Here is a 23136-nt window from a genome sequence, read left to right on the forward strand (position 1 = left end):
ATCTGATTTCCAGTCCTGGTTTTCCTGGTAATATTCTCCCTTTCGCCCGGCACGGATCCTGACGTGGAGAGATTTTCCAGGCTGAGGGGCTTTGGTAGTCACCCAACTAGGGCGAGGAGGGAGTAGGAGAAAATCAGGATGAATTGTGGGGCTCATGCAAGATGTAGGACTGGTAGCACTAGAGCCTAAACTATTCTCTTTTCCCAGTGATAGCGGGAGCTCATAAAGTTTGCCCAGTCTGTCCTGCAGACCACCCTTTTTGGGCGACAGGAAACAGTTCAGTTTCCATGACTATACAATCCTAGGCCTCTCTTGAGCTAAGCTGAAGGAAGGTGTTAGATGGATACAAAGTGGTGTCCATCCTTGCATTGGTTTATAATCACTAAGAGTTTTCGTGCTGTTTTGCCGTTTTTTACTATCCCAGTTTGACATGTTCTTACCTTCCAAACAATATGGTAATGTTAACTAATTTCCAATTCATGACTTGTACATTAAAACAATTAAAACTCATGTCTTGTACGTTAAACTGGCTGTACAACTGGTTTCAACTTGGAAAAAAAAATGATGTTGCAGCTGACCCCAGAAACTACAAGCAATAAATACACAATTGTCAAGATGTACGTTCTTTCAAACCATAGAATGTGAGATCTATATAGCAAAAGACAATCACAAGACAGTATGTATTACAATATAACACTTAATTTGAAGGATTTAATACTTTTATTTTACTATACTATAATAATATATACAATGCACACCTTTTAAAAAAAAATTTTTTCCCTGATGTATACATAGAGAGCATATAACTATGGCAACTGATCGTATAAAGTTAGGCAGTGGAGATGTGATGTACTATTAAGAAATCACTGAAGGGTGGGTGAGATTAGTTAAGACAGTCAGTGACAGAGATAGCTCGAGATTTTCTGCAGACTGTGTTAGTTCATAATTGGCAATGATCATGGCACCCCAGAACAAACCTCCAGTTTGTTATTCAAAATGTCAAGATTACTGCTGGAAGTGGAATGACAAGCCAAGCTCCGTTTCAACTCTGGCCTGGAGGGATAGTCCATTCGGGTTATGAAATTCATAAATACGGTACCAAGTTTTGCTTTTGCGGAAACCACAGTGAAAGCTGATGTGTCACACCTATTTTGAAAGCTTATCCTCCTCTGCATTTTACAAATTTGTTGTGACCATGTTCTGTGTCTTGTGGCAAAGTGCCCGCCCCTGTCTGTATTTTGTGTTATATGTTGTGTGTTAATGTTGGTGTGTAGTCATTGGTACACGGGATATAAACGGGTCTGTGTAAAATGAGTTACCAATTGCCAATTGATTTAACCTCATTTTTCTCCCAATCTGAAATGTCCAATTGTATTTTAGGCTCAGCTCACAGCTACCACCCCTGCGCTGACTCGGGAGTGGTGAAGACAAACACACATTTCAGTTAGATGTTGGCATTCAGTCCGTGTTCATGTTGGGAGTGGCATTTCTGTATAAAACGAGTTTGTAATAACAAGGATTTTTGTAGATTTATTTGTATGTTGTAATGCTTACTGGGCTACCTTCAGTAGGACACCCTGTATAACCTATGCTGTTGCAAAGTCAATAGCTACCAACTTTTAATTTTATTTCAATGACCACATTTATTTCATTTTTTTTTGTTTTGTTTTTTTAAACGGCAATGAAAAACAGTATATGAGTAACATCTTTTTCAAACAATTTAACAGAAAATGCTGGAGTTTTTCTGTATAATTCTGTGTAAACAAACATAAAACCATAATGAGGGACCAAATATTTGAATCCAGAAATAAGAAGACCGGATTTTTTAAGATGAGCTGTTTTTTGGATAATAATAATAATAATAATAATAATAATAATAATAATAATTAATAATAATAATAATAATAATAATAATAATAATAATAATGACGGCTTCCAAGCTCAGTACCAGTTGGAAATTTTGGCAAGCTGTAGCACTGCAGCACAAGTGGCAGCAACAGATCAGTTTTATGGAGCTGTTTCAATTCAAAATACTGCATTAGTTCATTATCTCATGATGCTTTATAACTTTAAACACCATAGTAACAATGACACTATCTACACACTGTAAGAAGTTATAAGCTAGTTTTACATTTAACCTTAAGGAGAGGTCAAAGGTCGCAGGCAAAGTCATTTTTGGATAGAGCACATATGGTTTCCTATATGTGTTCCACAGTAACCATTAACCTACCTGCACTTTGTAAGGAGTTATAAGCTAGTTTTACATTTGACCGGAGGTTTTGAAAGGTTTTTAAAGAAATGTGTCAGGTGGCCGTATTGGTTTATGCACAAACACAAACTTTTGAAAAAGTGGATGATGCTTGTCAACTTTGGAGTTGATCAAATAAACAATTTTTCAACTGAAGCAATTTTATATTTAAGAAGAAAATGTAGGCCTGGCAGCCATCTTGTTTTACAAAAGAATGCCATTTTGCCCTATTTGAATTCCATTGTCCCCAGGATGATGCCTACCAAGTCCAGAGTTAGTTGGTTAAACGGTTTGCAAACAGAAGCAGTTTGATGTTTGGGGTGCGTTTTGGCGAATTTGGTGGTAGCCATTTTGTTAGTAAAATTTATCGCAGCAACTTCTACTTCACAAACTTGAAGAGGGTTTGGTTGCTGATGACATATGCAAAGATCAATTGGTTTTAGATCGGTTTAGATCGGTTCACTGGTTCCCAAGAAGAAGATTTTGGTCGACGCAGGAGCGCAATTATTTTTGCATCTGAACTGTAATCTACACGGGGTGATACCTGTCAAGTTACATGTTGATTGGTTACATTGCGTGCACGAACAGGAACAGTTTAAAAAGTTTTGGGAGGAAAAACAACAATAACAATAATATTTAAAAAAATAATAATAATAAAAACATTTTGTTACAGTTACAATAGGGTTCCCAAGCTAGCTGTCCCAAACAAATTTGAATGAGATGGATGCAGTAATTATATCAATTAAATATATAATTAAAACCAGGATGAAATGAGATTTTTTAACCGTGATTATAATTTTTTTTTAATTGCTTGACAACCCTACAAATTTTACAATATTTCCTGAAGTAACGTCCTTTCTCTCGCATTCACCATTTTTAACCCTTCCATCAAACCATATCTGCTCCTTTTTCTATAACTTTCTCTCATACTCTACCTTTTAATCTTCTCACTTCTCCTTCTCTCAGTTAAAATTCCGAATAACTTTGCTGACATGCTAACATAGTAGTACATAACATATAGAAAACCAAGTCATAACAATAAAAGGAAAATAAACTTCGTGCCCACATTTTGAATGAGACGACAGAATGCCAAGATATGTTGAATCTATTTCTGATACTTTCTCGCCAGAATGACACCTTGATATTCCAGATCACCTTTCACTGAGCAACCACTATGGTTTCTTGCCTCCTATCCACTCCCTCCAACCCTTTTCTCATCCAGTTGTTCTCCTTCACACCCCTACTTGTCCTGTCTTTCCCTTTTCCTCTAACTCTCTTCTCTCCCCTTTGCTCTCCTCCCACTCTGCCCCATTAGTTTACTGACCAGCGGGCTGTGACAGCCTCCAGTAATGGTGTTCCCATGTGAATTGAGGAGCTTTTCCATTAGCACTTCTAATATTCTGACACCTAACACAGCCCGCTATTACATTCATACACTGATCACCGGCTGGAAATTACATTGCCAGGCTGGAAGAATGGAAGAAACTGCAGCGGCATAATCAGAGCGTGCCATGCACTGTCAGTCCTGTCACAAATACATACCAAAGCAGGCGTGCACATGGGGCTTAGCGTCTGATTGTGTCACTTGCTTTGCCTACAGTATGTGTGTGTGTGTGTTCCTATGCTTGTGTTGTCATGTAGGTATGGTCTTTTCCAATGCTTAAATCCTCCAAGACCTCATTCGAATAGGATTAGAAAGATTAGTTAGAACAGGACCGAAATACCTGTTTTTCTAACTGTTGTCAGCTTAGGTTTAGTTTTTGTAAGAATATGATTATACATATATGAGAAACTGTGTTGCTTCTCTTCTCTGATTTCAAAATCTCATTGCAGTGTAAATGAACAAAACATACTAAAATTGTATAAAATAAGAATACATGCACTTTATTACTATTATAAATTACAAAGTATTGCCTGGAAATCAATCAATTTATTTGCTAATGCAGTTTTGTGTTCAGGGGGTAATCTTTTATGCCTGGGAGTCAATAGCATCACAGCACAGGGAAATAACGTGTGTCATAAATAGCACTGTAATCTTTTTCAGTGGATATATCCTGCAATTATCTCTGGTTAAACTGTAGAAATCATTTTTGATGGTGCCACAGATCCGCCCCCCCCCCCCCCGACTTTTTCAAACACACCTATGGAATTAATTAGAAACAAGGGCTAAAAATGTTGGAGTTTGTCCCAGTGAAAGGTTGAGTGGGGCAGGGTCACCTTTCTCCTTTTCTCCCTCCCTACCTCTCTCTGTCTCTGAGGCACAATGAGCCGAGGGGGCTGCTGCTGCTGCTGCTCTTAGTTCAGGATATTGGCAGTCAGCACGATTCTTTGTGTTCCCTGCAATTTCCTCTGCCGCTGATTATTTTTAGCCCCTCGCTCCCCCCCTAGAGGGGGCTCTGATTGAATGAAACACAACTCTGAGCTCCAATAAGTGTATTTCAATTACATCTGTCATCGGGTAATAATATAATGATATATCGTGTGATATTAAATCTATGCTAATCATGTTGCATTATTATTATTATTTTATGTTTTGGGGAGCGGGAGATTTCTGGCTTAAAATCTTGTGTTGAAGTGAGATTGTTATTGCTGCAAGAAAGTGCAGGTCATTAACATCTGCTGGTATCAAAACGTTTCCCATTCGCCTGAATGTTACTACATATGCATGAGAAAAATATTTGCACTTTTTATTATGACAAACTGTTAACGTATATGCTGCTTGGATATGGGTACCATGTTTTAATTTGTTAATACCCTCAGATCCCATGAGCTTTTTTATTTATTAGCTAATGTTAGTTTAATTTAAACGACAACCTTTTTAGTCCAAATAACAAGGCTTTGAAAAGAAGCAATGTATGTCCATATGATTTTGTTCGCCAGCAATAGAGTTGTAGTGCTGATGGGGTTTGACTATGTTAAAAATCTCTCTCGACAGATACATATGTATATCCAACAGTGGATTTTACCCTTTACACTTTTTAAAGTCACTCACTATATGCATAATATAGCCAATGTTTGAGTCGTTTTGCAAGCTGTACAGGATAAGACATGAAGCTCTTAAGCAATACGCATTGACATGTGAAAAGCCTGGAAAAAAACAAAAGAACAAAGAGATTCTGATGCGCAGAAAAATGAAATTTGAAAACATCCCCAATTCCTGAAAACATCTCCTCGGCTGGCTGCTGTATCCGGGAGTGTATCAAACTGGTTCTCTGTGCTTCAGAGATCCTGGCTAGTCAAACTCTCGCTGTTCCCTGTCTTAGTCCACAGTGACACTGTATACTTGGGAGCTCTTCTTCCAACAGATGACACTTGTTTTAAAAGGTTGGCTTGGTTTCTATTAAGTTGTTCGCACTAAAATTAATGTGTTATCTAGCAGTTTCTAAACTGGCATATTTTAACGCAGTGATGTAAAAACACATTCCAGTTTGTGTTCCAAAGTGTAAAATTGTATTTGTTCAATCTGTTGAAGCCTGTGGCTAAATCTATAGGGCTATGGACTTAACTCTTTAATGTCCCAACTATTTTCCAACCATGCTAAGAACAAAGCAACAGCAATATGATTAATCTGCAAAGCCTCTTGCCTCAGACAGTTCACATACAGTCATTTAGTATCAGAAAAGAGATTCCGGATGCTGGTGAACAAAGTGGAGAATTCTCTGTTGAACAGTGTTGGTTCGGAATAAACTTTAAATATACTGATAGATTTGCAGTCTTCAGTAAGATATTCTACATGTTCCTAGCAGTAATGAAGAAAACAGAGAGCTTCTATGAAGGAAAGGAAAGCAAAGCAAGACAAGAGATACAACATTAAAAATGAGGATTGTCAGAAAAACAGTAAAGAAAGAGGTAAACAGAAATGAGATAAAGAAAGGAGGACAGAAATACTAGAATCAGTAAAAGAACAATGAAAGTGAAAAAAGGAAGAATAAACAAATAAAGAAGATGGTGAGATGAGAGCACAGCATGTTCAGAAAGAAAGAAGTATGCAAAAAATGAGAGAAACGGCGTTGAAGAAAAGGACAACAGAAAAAGAAAAGGAAAACAGGAAAAAAATGAACATATTAACATTTTAGTGAAAGCAAGACAGATAGAAATACAATTGTGACTGGAAGGCTGCTGAGAGCTACAAAGATATAAAAGAGTGAATGAGAAAGAAATAGAGAGTATTATGAAGAGAGACAGAACGATAAATAGATATACTTTATAAGAAAGGACACCGAAAAGCAATGAAAGTCAAAAACAAACCCTTTAAAAGTGAATTTGAGACAGAAAGATAAACTCAGCGAGAGAGAGAGAGAGAGCGCGAGAGAGAGAGAGCGGCGGGAAAGAGGACCGGAGAAGAGAGGAGGAGAGAGAGAGAGAGGGGGACGAGGAGAGATGCTATATTAAGAGAGAGAGAGAGAGAGAGAGAGAGAGAGATGTCTGTGTGTCTCTCCGCTGTCCCCTTGGCTCTGTGACTGGGCCGTGCCGGGTGAGGGGTTCTGAAAGAGACGGCGGGTAGGGAAGCATACATCCCAGCAGCCTACCAGCCAGCGCCAGTCACTTCGCCCTGCTCCCCATTCATCAAAGAGGCACAGGCCACTGGCCAAGCGAGGACTCCTATCATTACACCTTTCACAATGCGATCCATACCACTAACCCTGCCTTCATTCGCCAGGATTAATAATATCTCTTTCAACCTTCACACTGTGATAAATAGGCAAGGGAGAACAAAAGGAGAGCGAGAGAGAGAGAGAGAGAGAGAGAGAGAGAGAGAGAGAGAGAGAGAGAGAGAGAGAGAAATTTAAAGAGAGAGAGAGTGGGGAAAGTGAGAGTTATAGAAAGACTTGAGTAAGGAACTTCAGGAAGAGGAAGCTAGGCCTTCCTGGTGTCGCAGAGTACAGTACAAGAGATTAATGTACTGTACTGTGCAACAATTCCTCTATTTGTTTTTTTCCTTTTGTTTTTTTTTTCTTTGCCAAATCTTCTGGGGGTAAAAAATTAAGTTACATATTCAGAATCTTAATAGCACCTTGATTAACTTTCACAGTTTACAAGGTTCACAAAATGCTTTTTAAACATAAGCTTGTTATACTTCTAAACAGAGGGAGCTCCTTTTTTTCTCCCCTCTGTTGTTATGGTGTTGTAATTATTTAAATGTTATGTGCTACACTTAACACTTAAATAAAACTGCATCTGCTGTATTTTGATCACGATCCTTTGTATCTGAGTTTAGCGGTTCAGTAGGATTAAACTAAACCAACACTTTCATGGAGGGTTTACAGTCTTGTTCAGTTGGTCTAATAACATTTCACATGGTAAAAAATCAAAAGAAGCAAATATGACAATGAAAGACACACACAAAAAAATAGTGAAAGCTGCATTAATTCCACCAGAACAACAGTAAACAAGACAAAAGGCACGGCTCTGGTTATGTAATGTTTGTGTTTTTCACACATGGTTCACAGCCTGCTGCTAAGACTCGAAAGATGCTTATCTTGCAATGAGGGACGACGAGGAACAGGACAAGACAAAAAAAAAAAAAAAGAGAAAGCCAAGAGAAAAGGAAGAGGCTGAACTGAGAACAAAAGGACATCAGTAACTAATGAAAGTTCGTTAAAGAACATCGCTCGATGCCTTTGGCCCTCCATGTTCTCAATTCCCTCCTTCCCCCTTTTATTCTGGCTTGATTTAAGAGTTCTTCTCTCGGCTCTGACAGTAAGGTATTTCTATCCTACAGATTATAACTCACTCACTGTGATTATTCAACTCCAAAGCCCTGGCCCCAACTGCATTTAGCCCAAACATAATATCCTTCATGCATACATTATCCATCTTCCTTATTATGTGGAATCATTTCGGAATTAAATTTCAGTCCTCTAATATTGGCTCAGAGAGCCGCTTGCTTTATAGGGTAGTCAAAGGTTAAAATACCAATCAAAATAACCCTGGCGATGCAGCGAGACATTTTAATATTCAGAAAGCTGGTAATTGTAAAAAGACGTTTTCTTTTTCTCTGATTACCCCAAAGGCAACACATGTTAACACGAAAGGGGAAGAATGGAGTGATCAGTAGGTTCAGATGTTAGGGATAGTACCCGTGTGGGGGTAGAGGGGGTAGCGGGGGTAGAGGGAGGGGGGGGGTGTTTTAAAGGGTGAAAGTCATAGAGGGACTTCAATTAAATAGTGCACCTCCCCATGAAAAATAATAGAACAGATTTGGTTTTGTATGTGGTCAGTTATATAGCTGCTTTAAGGGCTGCATTAGCACAACAAACTCAGCCACAGAATAATGTCATATGCATTCCAGTCGGAGCAAACATTTTTAGAAGACAAAAAAAAAAAAAAAAGACAAAGAATAAGTGTATAGGTTGGACTTTAAAGTTCAGATTCTTATTACCCCTGCAGGTAAACTGTGAAACTGATGGAACTAAATAGCAAAAAAAAATTGAAAATTGAGACACATTCGAATGAACTATATAGACACAACGTGACTGCGAATTAAGTGAATGGTAAACGCATGGTTTAAAATCTCACATTGTTTAGGTAGTGTGGCTAGGGTAATAGAAAGCTCTTGTCTACTGTTTATTTAATTACAGCTTTAGCTAATTAATGACAGCTTTGGTTTATTTATCACTTGTATATGCTGGTGAGGTGACTTACGTACTTTCATAACCACAAAGATAAATGCTGTTTGACAAACTGTTATTAAATATAGAAAGTATCAAGGAATTTACAAATGTGTTTACACAACAGTTTCAACAAGGAGTCTTTTTATCAATGCCATTATATGTTAGAAATAAACACACACGGTACTGTGAGGGCATGTAAATAATCAAATGAATTTTAAAAATAAATAAATAAATAAATAAATAGAATAGATTAAAATGATCTATCTATCTATCTATCTATCTCTCTCTCTCTCTCTCTCTCTCTCTCTCTCTCTCTCTCTCTCTCTCTATATATATATATATATATATATATATATATCTTAAGCCAGGTACACACTGCCCGATGGCGGAGATCGCGTCGCAAAAAACACCCCTGAGAGCGGGCATCACACACTGCCCGATTGAAATCAGGAAATTTACACATAGAAATTACCATATATAACCATACCGGTACAGTACATTTTATGCCGCCAATAATACACACACTGATACACACATGTATCAGAATTTCAAGATTTTTAATATAATAAATGAGCCTATGTTGAAAATATTAGCACTGTCAGTGTATCCAATAAAACAAGTTATGAGTAAGACAACACCACCAAATCTGCCTCCTTTTCAACTTTCGAGGTAAGACAAATGTTTCTCCTGAAGTCTGAATCAGCGACTTGAACTATAACATGTTTTCTTATACGACAGAGGCATTCGTCTAGTCCACTTGATTGGGTTCTTATTTTTACGTTAGTATTTATGATCAAGTGTTTATTGTGACGAATATGTATAGTCTAGGAGTTTTAATTGATTAATGACTAATTGATAAATCACACCTGTGGGATTTGATCGATTAAAAAATAATAGATTAAGCTTGTTTACCAAAAAAACAGTGAGCGAAAAATAAATCGAACAATGGCGGAGGGTACTTCTAAAGACCTTGGCTTACCTCCAATTACATGTAACCAAATATTTTCAAACTGTAAAATGACATGTAAGTAAATATATGTATATTAAACATTAGCTGGCATTATGAAACATTTGCAGTAAAGAGCATTATGTTAATACTTTGTGTTACTTGGAATTGTCTTTCAATACAATTTCATATCACAAGCAAACAGGTGTGAGTGATTGATTGAAGATTGGATGATTAATTGATAAACAATGTCACGATTAAATGTTTTTATATAATCTGCACTAAAAAGGAAAAGCTGTAATTATTTTTTAACTCAGTCTTTAGTGATAATTCTGTGAGATGCTTCATCACACATTTATGAACTAGTTAGCGAATACCCAATAGTTCATACAGCTAGGCAGGATGGGTATAATATACTCACAAGCACAAATCTGCAAAGTTTGTCAAAAGATTCGAAATCGATCGCGGATTTTTCTGCTAAGACGCCATTATCACTGGACACACCAGTCCCTCTCATTTGAAAAGTGGGCTGGCTGACCCCCTTTGTGTCTCTGACTCTGCAGAGTGATAAACTGTAGAGTGAGCTTATCTGTGTCTGCCTTGTGATCCTGCATTGGCTCCAAATGACCTTTGAAACTCAACAGCAGCCTTGTCTCTTGGACATGTACAGCTCATTTTCAAATCTTTCTTTCTAGATAAGGAAGTGGCATTTGTTCCATTGGTTAAGTTAGTGTACGCTATCTACCAATGACACAAAGGGAAGATCCTTACAAAAAATAAAATAGATGGAAGATTTGCAACAGGCTTGAATGGAGGGGGTGGTGGGGTGGGGGGTGGTAGAACATAACAACTCATTTCAATGCAAATAGGACTGGGCTTTATAGCATCTCAAAAACAGCGATTCTCCTTTTTGTTGTTGCTAACAAAAGTACCTTTTTGAGATTAATCCACTGCTTGAAGTAATCAGGAGCCTGCAGTCCTAAGTGCTGGCATTGTCCTGGCAGCCTAAGAGGAGAGAAAATAAAGCAGGCTGTTTCTATTAGCACCACTCCTGACAATAAAAAACCCTCTGTTTCATTAAGCTGCTTTCAGAGTGAGCGGCAACTGCTAGGATGGTGCAATGAAGAGATTAAGGCCTTCCACTCAATTCAACACTGCCACACAACCTCAATCAACCCCAGCAATGACCACAGTGTTTCTATTAACACTTTCAAGATTTCCAGGTCTATTTCCCTACCCTTCATAAGCTTCATATAGCCTATTATGTCTTCTTGTCTTGGCAGTCACTTGCCAGTAAGAGAGTGCTTTTGGAGACCCTAATACTTGAGAACAGATGGTTGTTCTGTTGTGCGTACCTGTATACATTTTTGAAAACATATGTGTAATGAAAAACTTAGCAAGACAAACTTGTTCAATAGCATTCTTCCCAGCAAAATCTGTGCCCAATCACCCCTTAGCTAAGGGGGTCACAAGGGGACTTGCTGAAATTTGCACACTTTTTGTGTGGGTTAGGCTCTAGCTCACTTTAACCTTCTATAAGGGTAAGTGGTTACAGATAATGGATGGAAAAAAAAACAACAATGTCAAGAAGAGTGTATGTTATTCTACTTTTTTTATTGCAAACTTTTAGAACCACCATAGAAGCAACATGAAAACAACATCTGCTTGTAAAACCCAGAACTAAACAAATAAATCAATGTGAACTATAAGTAAATTAATAACTGGTGAATTTTATAAAACTCACTAGTTATATCAGAGAGACTGGACTGAAGTAGTTTTATAACAAGTGTATCAGCAGTGAACAGTTAGAAATATCAGCACTGTGAGTGTGTGTGTGTGTGTGTGTGTGTGTGTGTGTGTGTTAGCTGGAAATACGCAGCGTGTCAGTCAGTGCTGGGCTAATGAGACACAACAAGCACTCACACATGGAACACCACCATCTCAGAGGTTGAAATCTATCTCAAACACACCTGAGCATGCTGACACAGTGCCACTGTATCCTCAAGCACAAACTGATACAAGTCTGAATTATTTTTCCTGGATTTTACCTCAAGCTGTTTTAACCGCAAACCACAATACATTAGATAGAAGAAATATGCAATTTCTATGAACACATTAAATTTCTTTAAACACTTAAAGAAGCCGTGTGGTCCAGTGGTTAAAGAAACATGCTTGTAACCAGTAGGTCCCCATTTCAAATCCCAGTTCAGCCACTGTGTGAGCCTGAGCGTCATTTAACCTCCTTGTGCTCTGTCTTTCGGGTGAGACGTTGTTGTAAGTGACTCTGTAGCTGATGCATAGTTCACACAGCCTAGTCTTGTATCTTGTAAAGTGCTTTGTGATGGTGGTCCAGTATCATCCAAAAACATTGAGTGAAATAGCTCGCATCACTTGATTTTTTCCAGGTGTAGTATCTGAAGCATAATCAACAAGTACAGAGAAACATTATCTGTAATTAACAAACCCAGGGCTGGAAGACCCAGAAAGCTGTCTAACAGGGATGAGAAATAATTGAAGATAATATCCTTAAGGAATAGAACAAGCGTTGAATTGACAACAGAACTGGCAGAAGGCACAGGTGTTAATTTTGGGAATATTCACGTGTTTTAGCATTTTGGCGTACGTCATGTGTTTTTGATCCTGACAATGTAACACTGTCTGCAAAACGTGTCTAACTTCTGGTTCTGTCTCTCCCTTTTGATACACTATTTGAACTGATGAAAAGCTGTGCTGGTACTTTACAACACAGACATCTTATTCAGCATTCATTTTATAACTAAATAAATATTAGGCCTATTACGTGGTTATCTTTCCTAACGTATTTACTTTTTTGCTGCGAGAGGAGCTGCGGCTTTCTCCGGGAGACGAGACACTTCAGCCCAGCTCCGGCAGCCAAACCTGGGGCGAGCCCATTCCCTCTTCTTCTCTCCCGAACCGTTCTCCTTCTCGCACTATGTTTGATTGTCTGTCGCTTCAAACTGAACTCCCGACCGCCATTTAGCCAGGCTATTTATAGTTTAAAATGATCCATGAGTGGGAATGTTACATTTTTTTTTTTTATTTTTGTAAAAAATATAGTGTTGATTACATGATGCTTTATGCATGGTTAATTCACGGAAAGTTACATTTTTGCTTCACTATATGTGCATTATAGAGAGGGAGTTATTTTATTTTGTATTTTAGTCAGATGTGTGTTGTGTCCCGCAGCGCACCCCATCCCCTCGCCAGTTTCTAACGCTCTTCGGTTATAACGCTCATATTGTGTGTTCCCCGAGACCCGTGTTATAGCGAAGGAGCACTGTATATATAGTTTTCCCAGATATTTGTGTGGGAAAACTACACATTTAAAAGAAACAGAAAAAGAAAAGAAAGCCAGTCACGCCGACAGTAAAGATGCATTATCCTGCGCAAGGCAGCTTCCCTCTGCAGTCAGAACTCTCCAGAGTCCTGGCCGATTCCCGCTATGAAAATGTAAGACTGTCCCAGTTAATTGGCTGACCCCCCCCCCCCCCCCCCCCAGGTCAAGCCAGTGACTCTCCACTCCTCCATAAATATTGAATGAGCCCATCAAAGCAGTTCTGTCACCCTATCATCCAATCCCACCCACCAGCAAGCTAGTTACCCAGCACAGCCAGAGAGCACATCAGCCCCTCTCCATGCAGTGTGCAGATTGTGATGCAATCCACAGCAAAGGGATGCCATTTACAGCATTTTCTGTTTACCACCAACCGAAGAGCATTTCAAATTGTTATTTTTAATGTAATCACAGATATTAATGATCAGTGGTGATTATTACAAGCTTGTGATTTTATTATCACTATTTTATATGTTATATGAAATCGATCGGTAACTACAAATAAGTAAGTGAATGACTCAAGGTTAAATTTGGCAATAAAATAAATCAATTTTGCATTTGGTAATATAACTCTGTCTCGTATCAGACATTTAACAAAGTCACTGCTAATTAATAAAAAAAAAAAAAAATCTCAATCTACCAGGGCTGTTCCTAAGATTCAGAGGAAAAAGCACTGTCAGGCTATTTGGATTTGAATAGCCAAGGGTCACTGTAAGTTTAACATGTTGCTTTTTGTTTAAATAAAATGGCTAGAAAGTGGATTCCACTCCCATTTCCATCTCCAGTTCTGAGAGCCACTTGTTTCCGCCCGCCTCAGGAGCAGCGAGTTTAAGGCAGAGGGAGAGGTCTGGGGATGTCTCTTTACATCAGTCGACAGAGCCAGGTGTCACTTTCCTGTGTTTATTTCTTCTTGTCCAGGGGGCTTGGAGCTCTCGCTCTCACTCTCTCTCTCTCTCCTCCTCCTCCTCCTCTCTCTTGCAAGTGCTGGGAGATGGCAGGACCCATGCTAATCACTGGTGACACATCATTGAGGAGAGCAGGCTGTTTGCAGTCAGCAGTGCGTTTTGTTAATAATTATTTTAAGAGTGTCACGTCACTGTCACCCTCTCCGCTAACAAAGAGACAGGCTGCCTGCAGGGGAGGAGAGACGATTCCAGTGAACGCAGCTCTCTGTCTGTCACTACATCTCACTGTTAGCCACTTTGCTGCTGAAGGGTAGGACTTTTTTTCTCCTCTTCCATCAAAAGCCGGGTTTCTTTTCTGCTGCTGCACAGTAACACTAGAACACTGCTGGTACAGCCCATTTACTGCCTCTGGTTCCGAATCGCTTAATCACACTCTTGCTGTTGCTTGGTTCTGAACAATACATTACTTACTGATAGACCCATTTATTTGATCCTTTCTGTTTTAAAGCATGTCAGATGTGTACAATGTGGGTGCACTAAGCGCAAGTTTAAAATTACAGCCAAACAAAACGCAATTCTAACATTTGACCACTAGTGGCTCTGTGTATTTGGGTTCTTTTTCACAATGCTGTTGCCTATCTGTAGAGCTACTACAGTATGTCTTGAAAATATAGAGGTATTAGGGGACAAAACTGTCTCTGCCCGTAATTCAACCTCATTTAAATCTGTTCTCTGTAATGTGAGGATCTATTATATTCCTACTATATAGTTGTCCACTGAAGAATGCCAGCCACAGAGGACTGAGCTGAGAGTACCTGCAGACGTTATGCATTTGTGGGAATAATTAATAAGTGCTAATCAATCCATACACAATTTAGAAGATAGCAAGATTCTTATGGTGCTTCAGTTATGCATATTTGTAGCTACAGTTTCATTTTTAAATTTCAAATGTGATTTTAAATGCAAAATTATAGTTTACACTATATATATATCTATATATATATATATATATATATATATATATATATATATATATATATATATATTATTATTTATATGATACAACAAGATATGAGCACAGAGATATGGATAACAACAAAGAGAAAGAAAGTGTTTAGTTTTTTCTAGTTCTTTTTTACATTTTTTTTTTAAGGAAAGCTGCGTCAGGGTCGAAGGCAGGAAGCAATCAATGATTTAAACAATAACGCTTCTTTCTTTATTCCTTGTCACACTCCCAGGGTCCCAGCTGCTTTAGGGGCTGTCACACGCTGTCACCGACAGACAGCTCATCTTTCCTGCACTGCTACTCTATCTTCTAGCTGTCTCCCCGGCCTCCCTCTTACTACACTCTCCCAGTGTCTTATTACTACACTTGTACTACTCTTCTAGTCTCTCTTGAAGTGTGTCTCTCTCAACTACTTTATCTCTAACTACTCTGCCTTAATTGGCCACCTCTCTGTCCCTCTTTCTATTCTCTTTCTACTCTCTTTCTACTCTCTTTCTCTCTGTTATAGACACAGTATTATATAGTATTATAGTATTATATATTTGTATTATTGAGAATGGGGTTTGTAACTGTTGACTTTGAAACAATTATGGTTGGTTTGCTACTTTTTATTGGAATAAGTATAACATTGTGTGTGATCCCTCTGGATGCTTTTCAAAGAGACCATTCTTTTCATTTAGTCTTTACCTGGTGACAATATTTGACCTAATTAAACAAAGCCTAGTGGCCCAGGGGGTAGCAGTGGGGATGGGAGTATAAGAGATTTAGTGCTGAGAATGCAGGGAACACAAGTCCACACCTCTATTGAAAGTTTTAAATGTAAAACACATCCAGTAATTCAGCTGTTGCCACTGGACAATCACAGTGCAGGGGAAGCCTTACCAGTAGGAGTAATAGGATCTAAGGGGAAAGGAAATATTGCAGTAAGCTTGGGACCCACTGGAAGATTCACCATTTAGTTTAAACCAGGGGTGTTAGACTTGTTTCTTTTGGCGGGCCTGATCCGATACTATTGCGCTTTGTGTGGGCCCAGTGACAGTTATTAAAATACAAAGACGAACCCAAAACATAAAAATGATTGTACTTACAAAAATGATCATACATAGCATATTTACTTAGAACACATGAGCAAGACGAATTGTCATGTTGCTGTGATTGATGTCAATCGGCGACCATGTGGGTGAGACGGCAGTGCGTCAGCTGATTTGTGTTACGACACCAGTGATACCAGTACAAGGCTTTCACTCAGTTCTGATTTGTAACTTCTGTAATGACATGTGCCATCATGTCTTTGTCCGTGAAGAGAAAGGTGGGACAAGAGTGCTGGGTGTTAAGAGAATTGGGAAATTCTGATTTCTTTGAGGGCATGCATGGAAAGCCAATGTGCTTAATTTGTAAGAAACATGTGGCTGTTGTGAAATAATACAACATTAAAAGACACTACGAAGCAAACCATGGCAAGAAATATGATACATATACAGGAACGTTGCATGAAAATAAATAATCTGAATTAGCACAGTCACTGAAAAAGCAACAATTGATGTTTACTAATGCTTGCAGCATAGGTGATGCTGCTGTTAAGGCAAGCTATGCTCACAAAATAAGATGCTGATGTGCTAGTTCAAGCAAAGGTCCCAGGTATCAGGAGCAGCAGTAGCAGTCACTAATATTCTTTGTCTGTCTTTATCTTTTGCTGAGTGCTAAATAAAAAAAATTACCTATTTATATTTTGCAATTTTTTTTTTGTGCCGAGACAAATTTTCATGTTCGGACATTCGTTCACGATTTAAATATTCGTTTTCAAAACGTTATCCAAGCCATTATACGTAACACTGTATTATAAGTTGTGTGCCCATACTTACATTGTTTTGAGGTCCCAGTCGCCACAAATTACAAACACTGAGCTGACATCTGGATTTGGCAGATCTTCATAATCCATCCATTCAGCCACCATCTGATTGAAATAAAATAATTAGGATATAAAACAACACTAATTTTCCAGTTAATAACTTTTACAAGAACAAGAATCGATAAGGTTCAGTGTGTCTTTTTTTAGGGCTACAATACTATAGGAGTGTATTATTGCATACTGTATGTCCCACTATGGACAAATTTACAGCAACTAATGTTTGGGTACATAAAGTATACCTATACTGTATATAAACTCAAAGCAGATTTTTAATAAACACAGACTTAGTGAATTTCTTGCTCGCATTTGTTTCATGTTTATATATATTTAACCCTGGAAAATGTTTCAGCAAAAAAATGAAATAAGATATAGTGGTACAAATATCGAGCTAACCTATTCCTTTATTTCTCTGAGATTTGGATGGAACTTTAAAGAAGTGCTTTTCATTAATGCTGAGTATTACTTATGAATATGTTTAGAATGTGACATAGTACATGCTTACTTCAAATAACTACAATAGGAAAATGTGTGTCAGTTTAGATATACTGCGATTACATTTAAAATGATGACACTTATTATAAAGTGTTGCCCAGATTTGTAACGCCAGTAACAAGCCTCAGACAGGTCTAAGCTTAGGGATAGTTCAAATGTCATGATTGCTCCCTTGTCTCAGTCCCCCAGCATGAACCAAGAATACAAAATCAATTGTTCAATACACTGTGCCATGTGTCAAGGCAGTGTTGGGAAATGTTATTCTAATCAAGTGGTAATCACAGAGACATCACTCAGGTCACATCAATGGTCTGTCAGGTGCTGGGGGCAGTTGAGGTCAAAGGGCAGGTGTCAGGGGTCACACACCACTGACTGTTTACCTGCAGGGCTTGTTGGAGTGTGGGCTGCCCTTCAACCATGGACTGAATGATTCCGATCAACTGTTGAAAACAAAGACCAATAACGTTAGGAGGTCATTAAACAATATCAAATTAGGATCAAGGGTGGCGTAACACAAACAGAGGAATCTGGCACCTGTCACTGACACTACTTAAAGAATCATTACCTAGCACACACACACACACGCACGTAATACAGTGGCATCAAAATTATCCACACAGTTACCTAAGTTCTAAAATTCAGAGTTTAAAGTTTAATTGTGTAAGTTAAAACAAAGTTCCATTATTCAAGCTGGATGCTTCTTCATGAAGTATTAGTCCTGCTTGCTATCATGCTGTAGTATAGTCCTTGTCTTGGCCACCTTTGATACTCGCGTTATAAACAACCAGACAAGTTATTTCACTGACACTAATCACTAAACTGAGTTTCAAAATGTTTAGTTATGCCATTTAAATGTTTGCTTATGCAACTAAATAAACTTGGAAACCTAAAAAAAAAAATGGATTAATCGCCGAGATATTTGTAATTTGTTTTGTCCAGGAGAATTAAGCAAACAAATTGGATTTATTTTCTTTTTCCCTTTTAGTCAAAAAGCCCATGTCGTCGACTGAAAATACCACGTCTGACCAAAGAGGTCGCTAATGGCCATGCACAATATACAACTCACCAAGAAGCATTGCTCTCAAAGTGATTAAAATTTGCAATTAAACTCCGATTATCCCTAATGACTCTCTGGAATTCTGTGCACTAATTTAGTTTTCAGTTGGCCACCAAAACGATTTCCCCTCTCCTGTAATAAGATAATATACCTTTTAAGAAGAAATTCTCATTTCAGAGAGTTAATCTTCCTTAAGGTGCTTGTGTTATTCACTTTTTCGTATTTAGGTGAGTCCAATTAGCAAGTGTAAGTATTAAGGACTACTCTAATAATCTCTGGCACTGTTTTACACTCACTGAAATATTAAACTGTGTTTTAATTTTCTATGGGCAGCACAAAGATGTAGTACTTGTACTGCAACTGCACATCAATATTAATCCAATGTATTGACTGTTCATGTTTGTACATGCCAATCAATTTCTTATCCACTTAATATTATCAAATAATTAATTTCCAATTAACGTATTTATTGTTCTGGGTAACCGAATACAAACAGAACACCAGTTGTTTACAAGGAGCTTAAATTATGTTTGCAACATGCTTTGTTAATGGATTTAAGAGTAAAAATTGTCTCGAGCAGGTAAACATTTATAAATCCATGAAGTTCATCATTCTTGCTTAATTTAATGCACATTAGTAATGTATAAAATGGAAAATATACTTAATTTCGGTAGACACTAGACTGGATTTGAACCCCAGCCTTCAGGGCAGAAAGGTCCGAGCATATTAACCTGCCAGACCCCTTTTTTTAAATAACCCCACCCGGTGAGGAGCTGAGAAGTAAATGGAACCAACCACTCAGCTACTCTGACCTCTAATGGCCCCCACGATTAGACAAGCGCTTAAAAAACACCCTCCTCAGACGATCAAATTTGTCCGGCCTGAATGGCGACTAATAACTTCTCTGTCAACATCAAAGCTCTTTTCTCTTCTTCAGCGAGCCTTATCTGGACACCATCGCTCTGCTACACAATGACAGTGTGCTGATAAGAGGAGAGCGCTCCAGCGCTGGACAGGCAGATAATCAGGCCCTGCTTTCAGAACTCAACAAAGAGGGCCAATAAACCTGCCTGTTATGTCAGACAGAGCCGGGGTAGGGGGTGTATGGAGACTCACATTCATTTAATTGAGCTCTGCCAACGTATCTCAAAAACCCGGACCTAAAGCACACCATCCCCCTTTGCTAATCACTGCAGAAACTGCCAACAATTAGGTCAAGTTGTGCTAATTTATACCACAAATTTCCACATGTGTTTCTCCATGGATAAACATGAACAAAGTATATAGAATCCCAGAAAAACTGCAGAAATTAAAATTAAAATAAATAAATAAATAAAAAATCTATTTAACTCTACATGAATTTCTGCAAACAGTTACTTCTGTAACGTCTATGGATAACATAGAGAAGTCACATGCAGGTGTGGTCACTTGCAACCTGATCTGGGTGAAGGAAATCACTTAGACAGTTTGAAATAGGCTAAAGTGCACCCCAGCATATAAATATGTAGACAGAAGGAACAGGGGCACGTAAATCTGCCTTACCTGTGTACAGAAGGGTGTGAGCTGAGGGTTGTAGACCGGCTCCATATACGTTTGAAATATCGATTCGATCTCCATAGTCTGTCCATTCAGCTTTAAGATTGGGAATTCAATAATTTCCTAATAGAGAGAGAGAGAGAGACAGTGAGAATTTATTTGTCACAATATGCATCATCAAATGGTTCTTACCCCTAAACATTTGCTAAAAGACACCTGAACATCAGGGTATCTAAATAAAGATATTAAAAAAAAAAGAAATAGAAGTTGGCATCCATCAGGTCCTCCCTGGTGTTTTGCCAACTTCACAAATACACTGAAGAGACCCGCATGTACTGTACTTCTATTTTATTCCAAATTCAAATCACGGTAGTTATGCAAATAGAACAGTCAAGAAATTAAAGAGGCAGAGTGTAGGAAATCACCACCTGAAGTTCTTATTGCGTTTTTATTGTTTCAATTCGTTTTTTAGAATATAATCAAACACAAGGCAGCAGCAGCTTTTATGAGTACTTCTGCTTTTTTTATTACTTGCAAGAATAATTTACTTGTATGCATATCTATAAATGTATGTAGTGTGTGTGTGTGTGTGTGTGTGTGTGTGTGTGTGTGTGTGTGTGTGTGTGTGTGTGTGTGTGTGTGTGTGTGTGTGTGTGTGTGTGTGTGTGTGTGTGTGTGTGTGTGTGTGTGTGTGTGTGTGTGTGTGTGTGTGTGTGTGTGTGTGTGTGTGTGTGTGCGTGTGCGTGTGTGTGTGCGTGTGCGTGCATGTGCGTGTGTGTGTATGACCAAATCGTGTTTTAAGCAGCCTCAAGTTATCTGTTTCTATTTTGGCAACATTAACATGACATTTTCTCCTTAAAAAAAAAAAAAAAAAAAAAAAAAGGACAATAGATGTTTCATAGAATTCAGCTCGCCGTCATCCAATCACCGCAGATCACATTTTCTCTGAGGAAGACAGAAAAAAAAAACAATCCTCTACTGAACCCAAACTCCAATATCTGTATTCCTACAGTACAAATATAGCAATAACCCAGCCTCCATCAAAATCTATTACTTTGGTACTACATTTCTTTATTATTATTATTATTATTATTATTATTATTAATATAATAATAATAATAATAATAATAATAATATATAATAATAATAATAATAATAATGCAAACATAGTATAAAGGCAAATGTATCATTCTAAGCAGCAACTAAAAAAGCCATACATTAGACATCACATCAAATCATATACAATGGTTACACACAGCAATATAATCGTGAAGTTGACCATTTTTTGTAGCTTGGGGTGGTTTATTCTGAGTACCAGCAGCCATGGCTGTAAAAGCCCTCATGTTGTAACCTGTCTTAGGCATTGCAGATAGCACACAATTTGGGACTGTGAATAAAGGATAGTGAGGTGTCTATCAAACCAAAGTCATCGGATGACTCCTTGTGCCTCTTGTCTATTTCAATATCTTGAGTGTGTCAGGAATTGTCTAGTTACAATACTGCATAACCCTCTTTTAAAGAACTTCAATGAACTTCACAGCTTTGTTTGTCTTGAACGACCAGCTATCTAACTCATATTCAAACTTTTATCCATTCAAACTAAAAAAGTAGTTCTGCTCCTATTTGCTAAACTTAACTGGTTGAAAGGAATGTTTAGAGGAACTTCCACACATTCAGGGTCTATCAAGGATTTTTGACTTGTTTTAACCTGATTAGATCGGAATTGAAAAGGAGTAACTACTCCTGCTGTCACCGATTCATAGTCTCATTAACACAAACAATACCTGGCGCAGAATGTAGATGACTTTTTATTGTCATTAACTGCCAAATATGCCACAAATGGGAGTTAAGGGGTTAAATGCCTCATTTGATTTGCTGCTTTAAGCTGTCAGCTGAATATCTAAATTTAAATTGAGAGAAGATCAAAATGTCTTACAAGATAAAGCCAACACTCCGTTCCTTTTATTAACTTAAGAAAAGACATAAAATATGATCCCCGTCTGTCTTTGAGATTTAAAGCAAACGAAATAAGAAGAGGTGTAAAATACGATGCCAGGGCTTGACAGTTTACAAAAAAATATATAAAAAGATAGCGAATGGGGGTTGGGGGGTAATTCTTTAAACAAACAGTGCTGTTTTTGATTTACACCAGGGGCCGTTCCTTTAATAATTTATGGCTAGATGAATTTATTGCCCTGCCTGGGCTAGCTGCAAAATTCAAATTGCCAAATAATTAGATTTTAGTGCAGCGCTTATAAATTATCCGCTGATTTGTCTGAACCTGTTTGTCAGTTGCCTTGTGCTTCAGGTCATCTGTGGCATTTGCCTGTTTGTCTTTTAATTGCCGAGTTACACTTAGACAGATGAGTCTTGATGCCTGATGTTCCATGGATGGGTGTGTGGTGGAGGGGTCTCCAAAGTGGTTATCTGGGCTACTTATACAAAACATGTACAAATACTGCTAGCTTGGTATCAGAGTCAACTCCTGGAACAGTGCTTCATTTCCCAAAGCTGCTACAATTCTATATTTCTGTATAATATAGAATAATATATGTGTGATTCCTCCAGTGTGACTCCCAGCATCAGGAATCCTTACCAATACTGCCCAACTCTTGTGTCTTCTAAACATCTTAACCAAAGTATACCATCAGTAATCTTTGAAGTTGCTATTTTGTTGTTGTTTTTTTCCTACATATACTACTACTGTATGTCAAAGGGTTCAAGTTATTGCTATTTATAATTAATAAATAAATAAATACATAAATAATAAAAAAGTTGTTTATGCTCCTAACTTATAAGGCTGCCCGTGGCTCTGGTCCTGCCTATTGGAGTGAACTGTTTCCCTTTTATGTGTCGGCCTGTACGTTGAGTTTAGCCAACATCCTAAACAATATGATTTAAGAAAAGTTAGTGTATGATTCCAGTGATTTAACCTTGACTAGTGCACAGAGCTCTATTTGTTCTTTTATAAAACTCTGTGAACAAAAATATACAAACCAACCAGCAGAAGGCAGGAATGCCATGTTAAGGTTCATTGCACATCAGCATTGTCTGAATTGGTTTTAAAG

General features: G+C 38.0%; 1 protein-coding gene across 1 annotated transcript in view; it reads right to left on the reverse strand.

Moving 5' to 3' along the window:
* LOC121327087 (ERI1 exoribonuclease 3-like) overlaps positions 1-20190 on the reverse strand; it is a 58124-nt gene extending 37934 nt beyond the window's left edge. Inside the window, exons 1-4 of the mRNA XM_041270874.1 lie at positions 20075-20190; positions 17856-17915; positions 16937-17028; positions 10741-10813 (exon numbers count right to left, since the gene is read on the reverse strand). Of these exons, the coding sequence (XP_041126808.1) occupies positions 10741-10813; positions 16937-17028; positions 17856-17915; positions 20075-20149 (300 nt within the window). The 5' untranslated portion in view covers positions 20150-20190. The remainder of the gene's footprint in view (positions 1-10740; positions 10814-16936; positions 17029-17855; positions 17916-20074) is intronic.
* Between the last annotated feature and the right edge of the window lie 2946 nt (positions 20191-23136).

This window comes from Polyodon spathula, chromosome 14 (assembly GCF_017654505.1).
Source record: "Polyodon spathula isolate WHYD16114869_AA chromosome 14, ASM1765450v1, whole genome shotgun sequence".
Taxonomy (NCBI): domain Eukaryota; kingdom Metazoa; phylum Chordata; class Actinopteri; order Acipenseriformes; family Polyodontidae; genus Polyodon; species Polyodon spathula.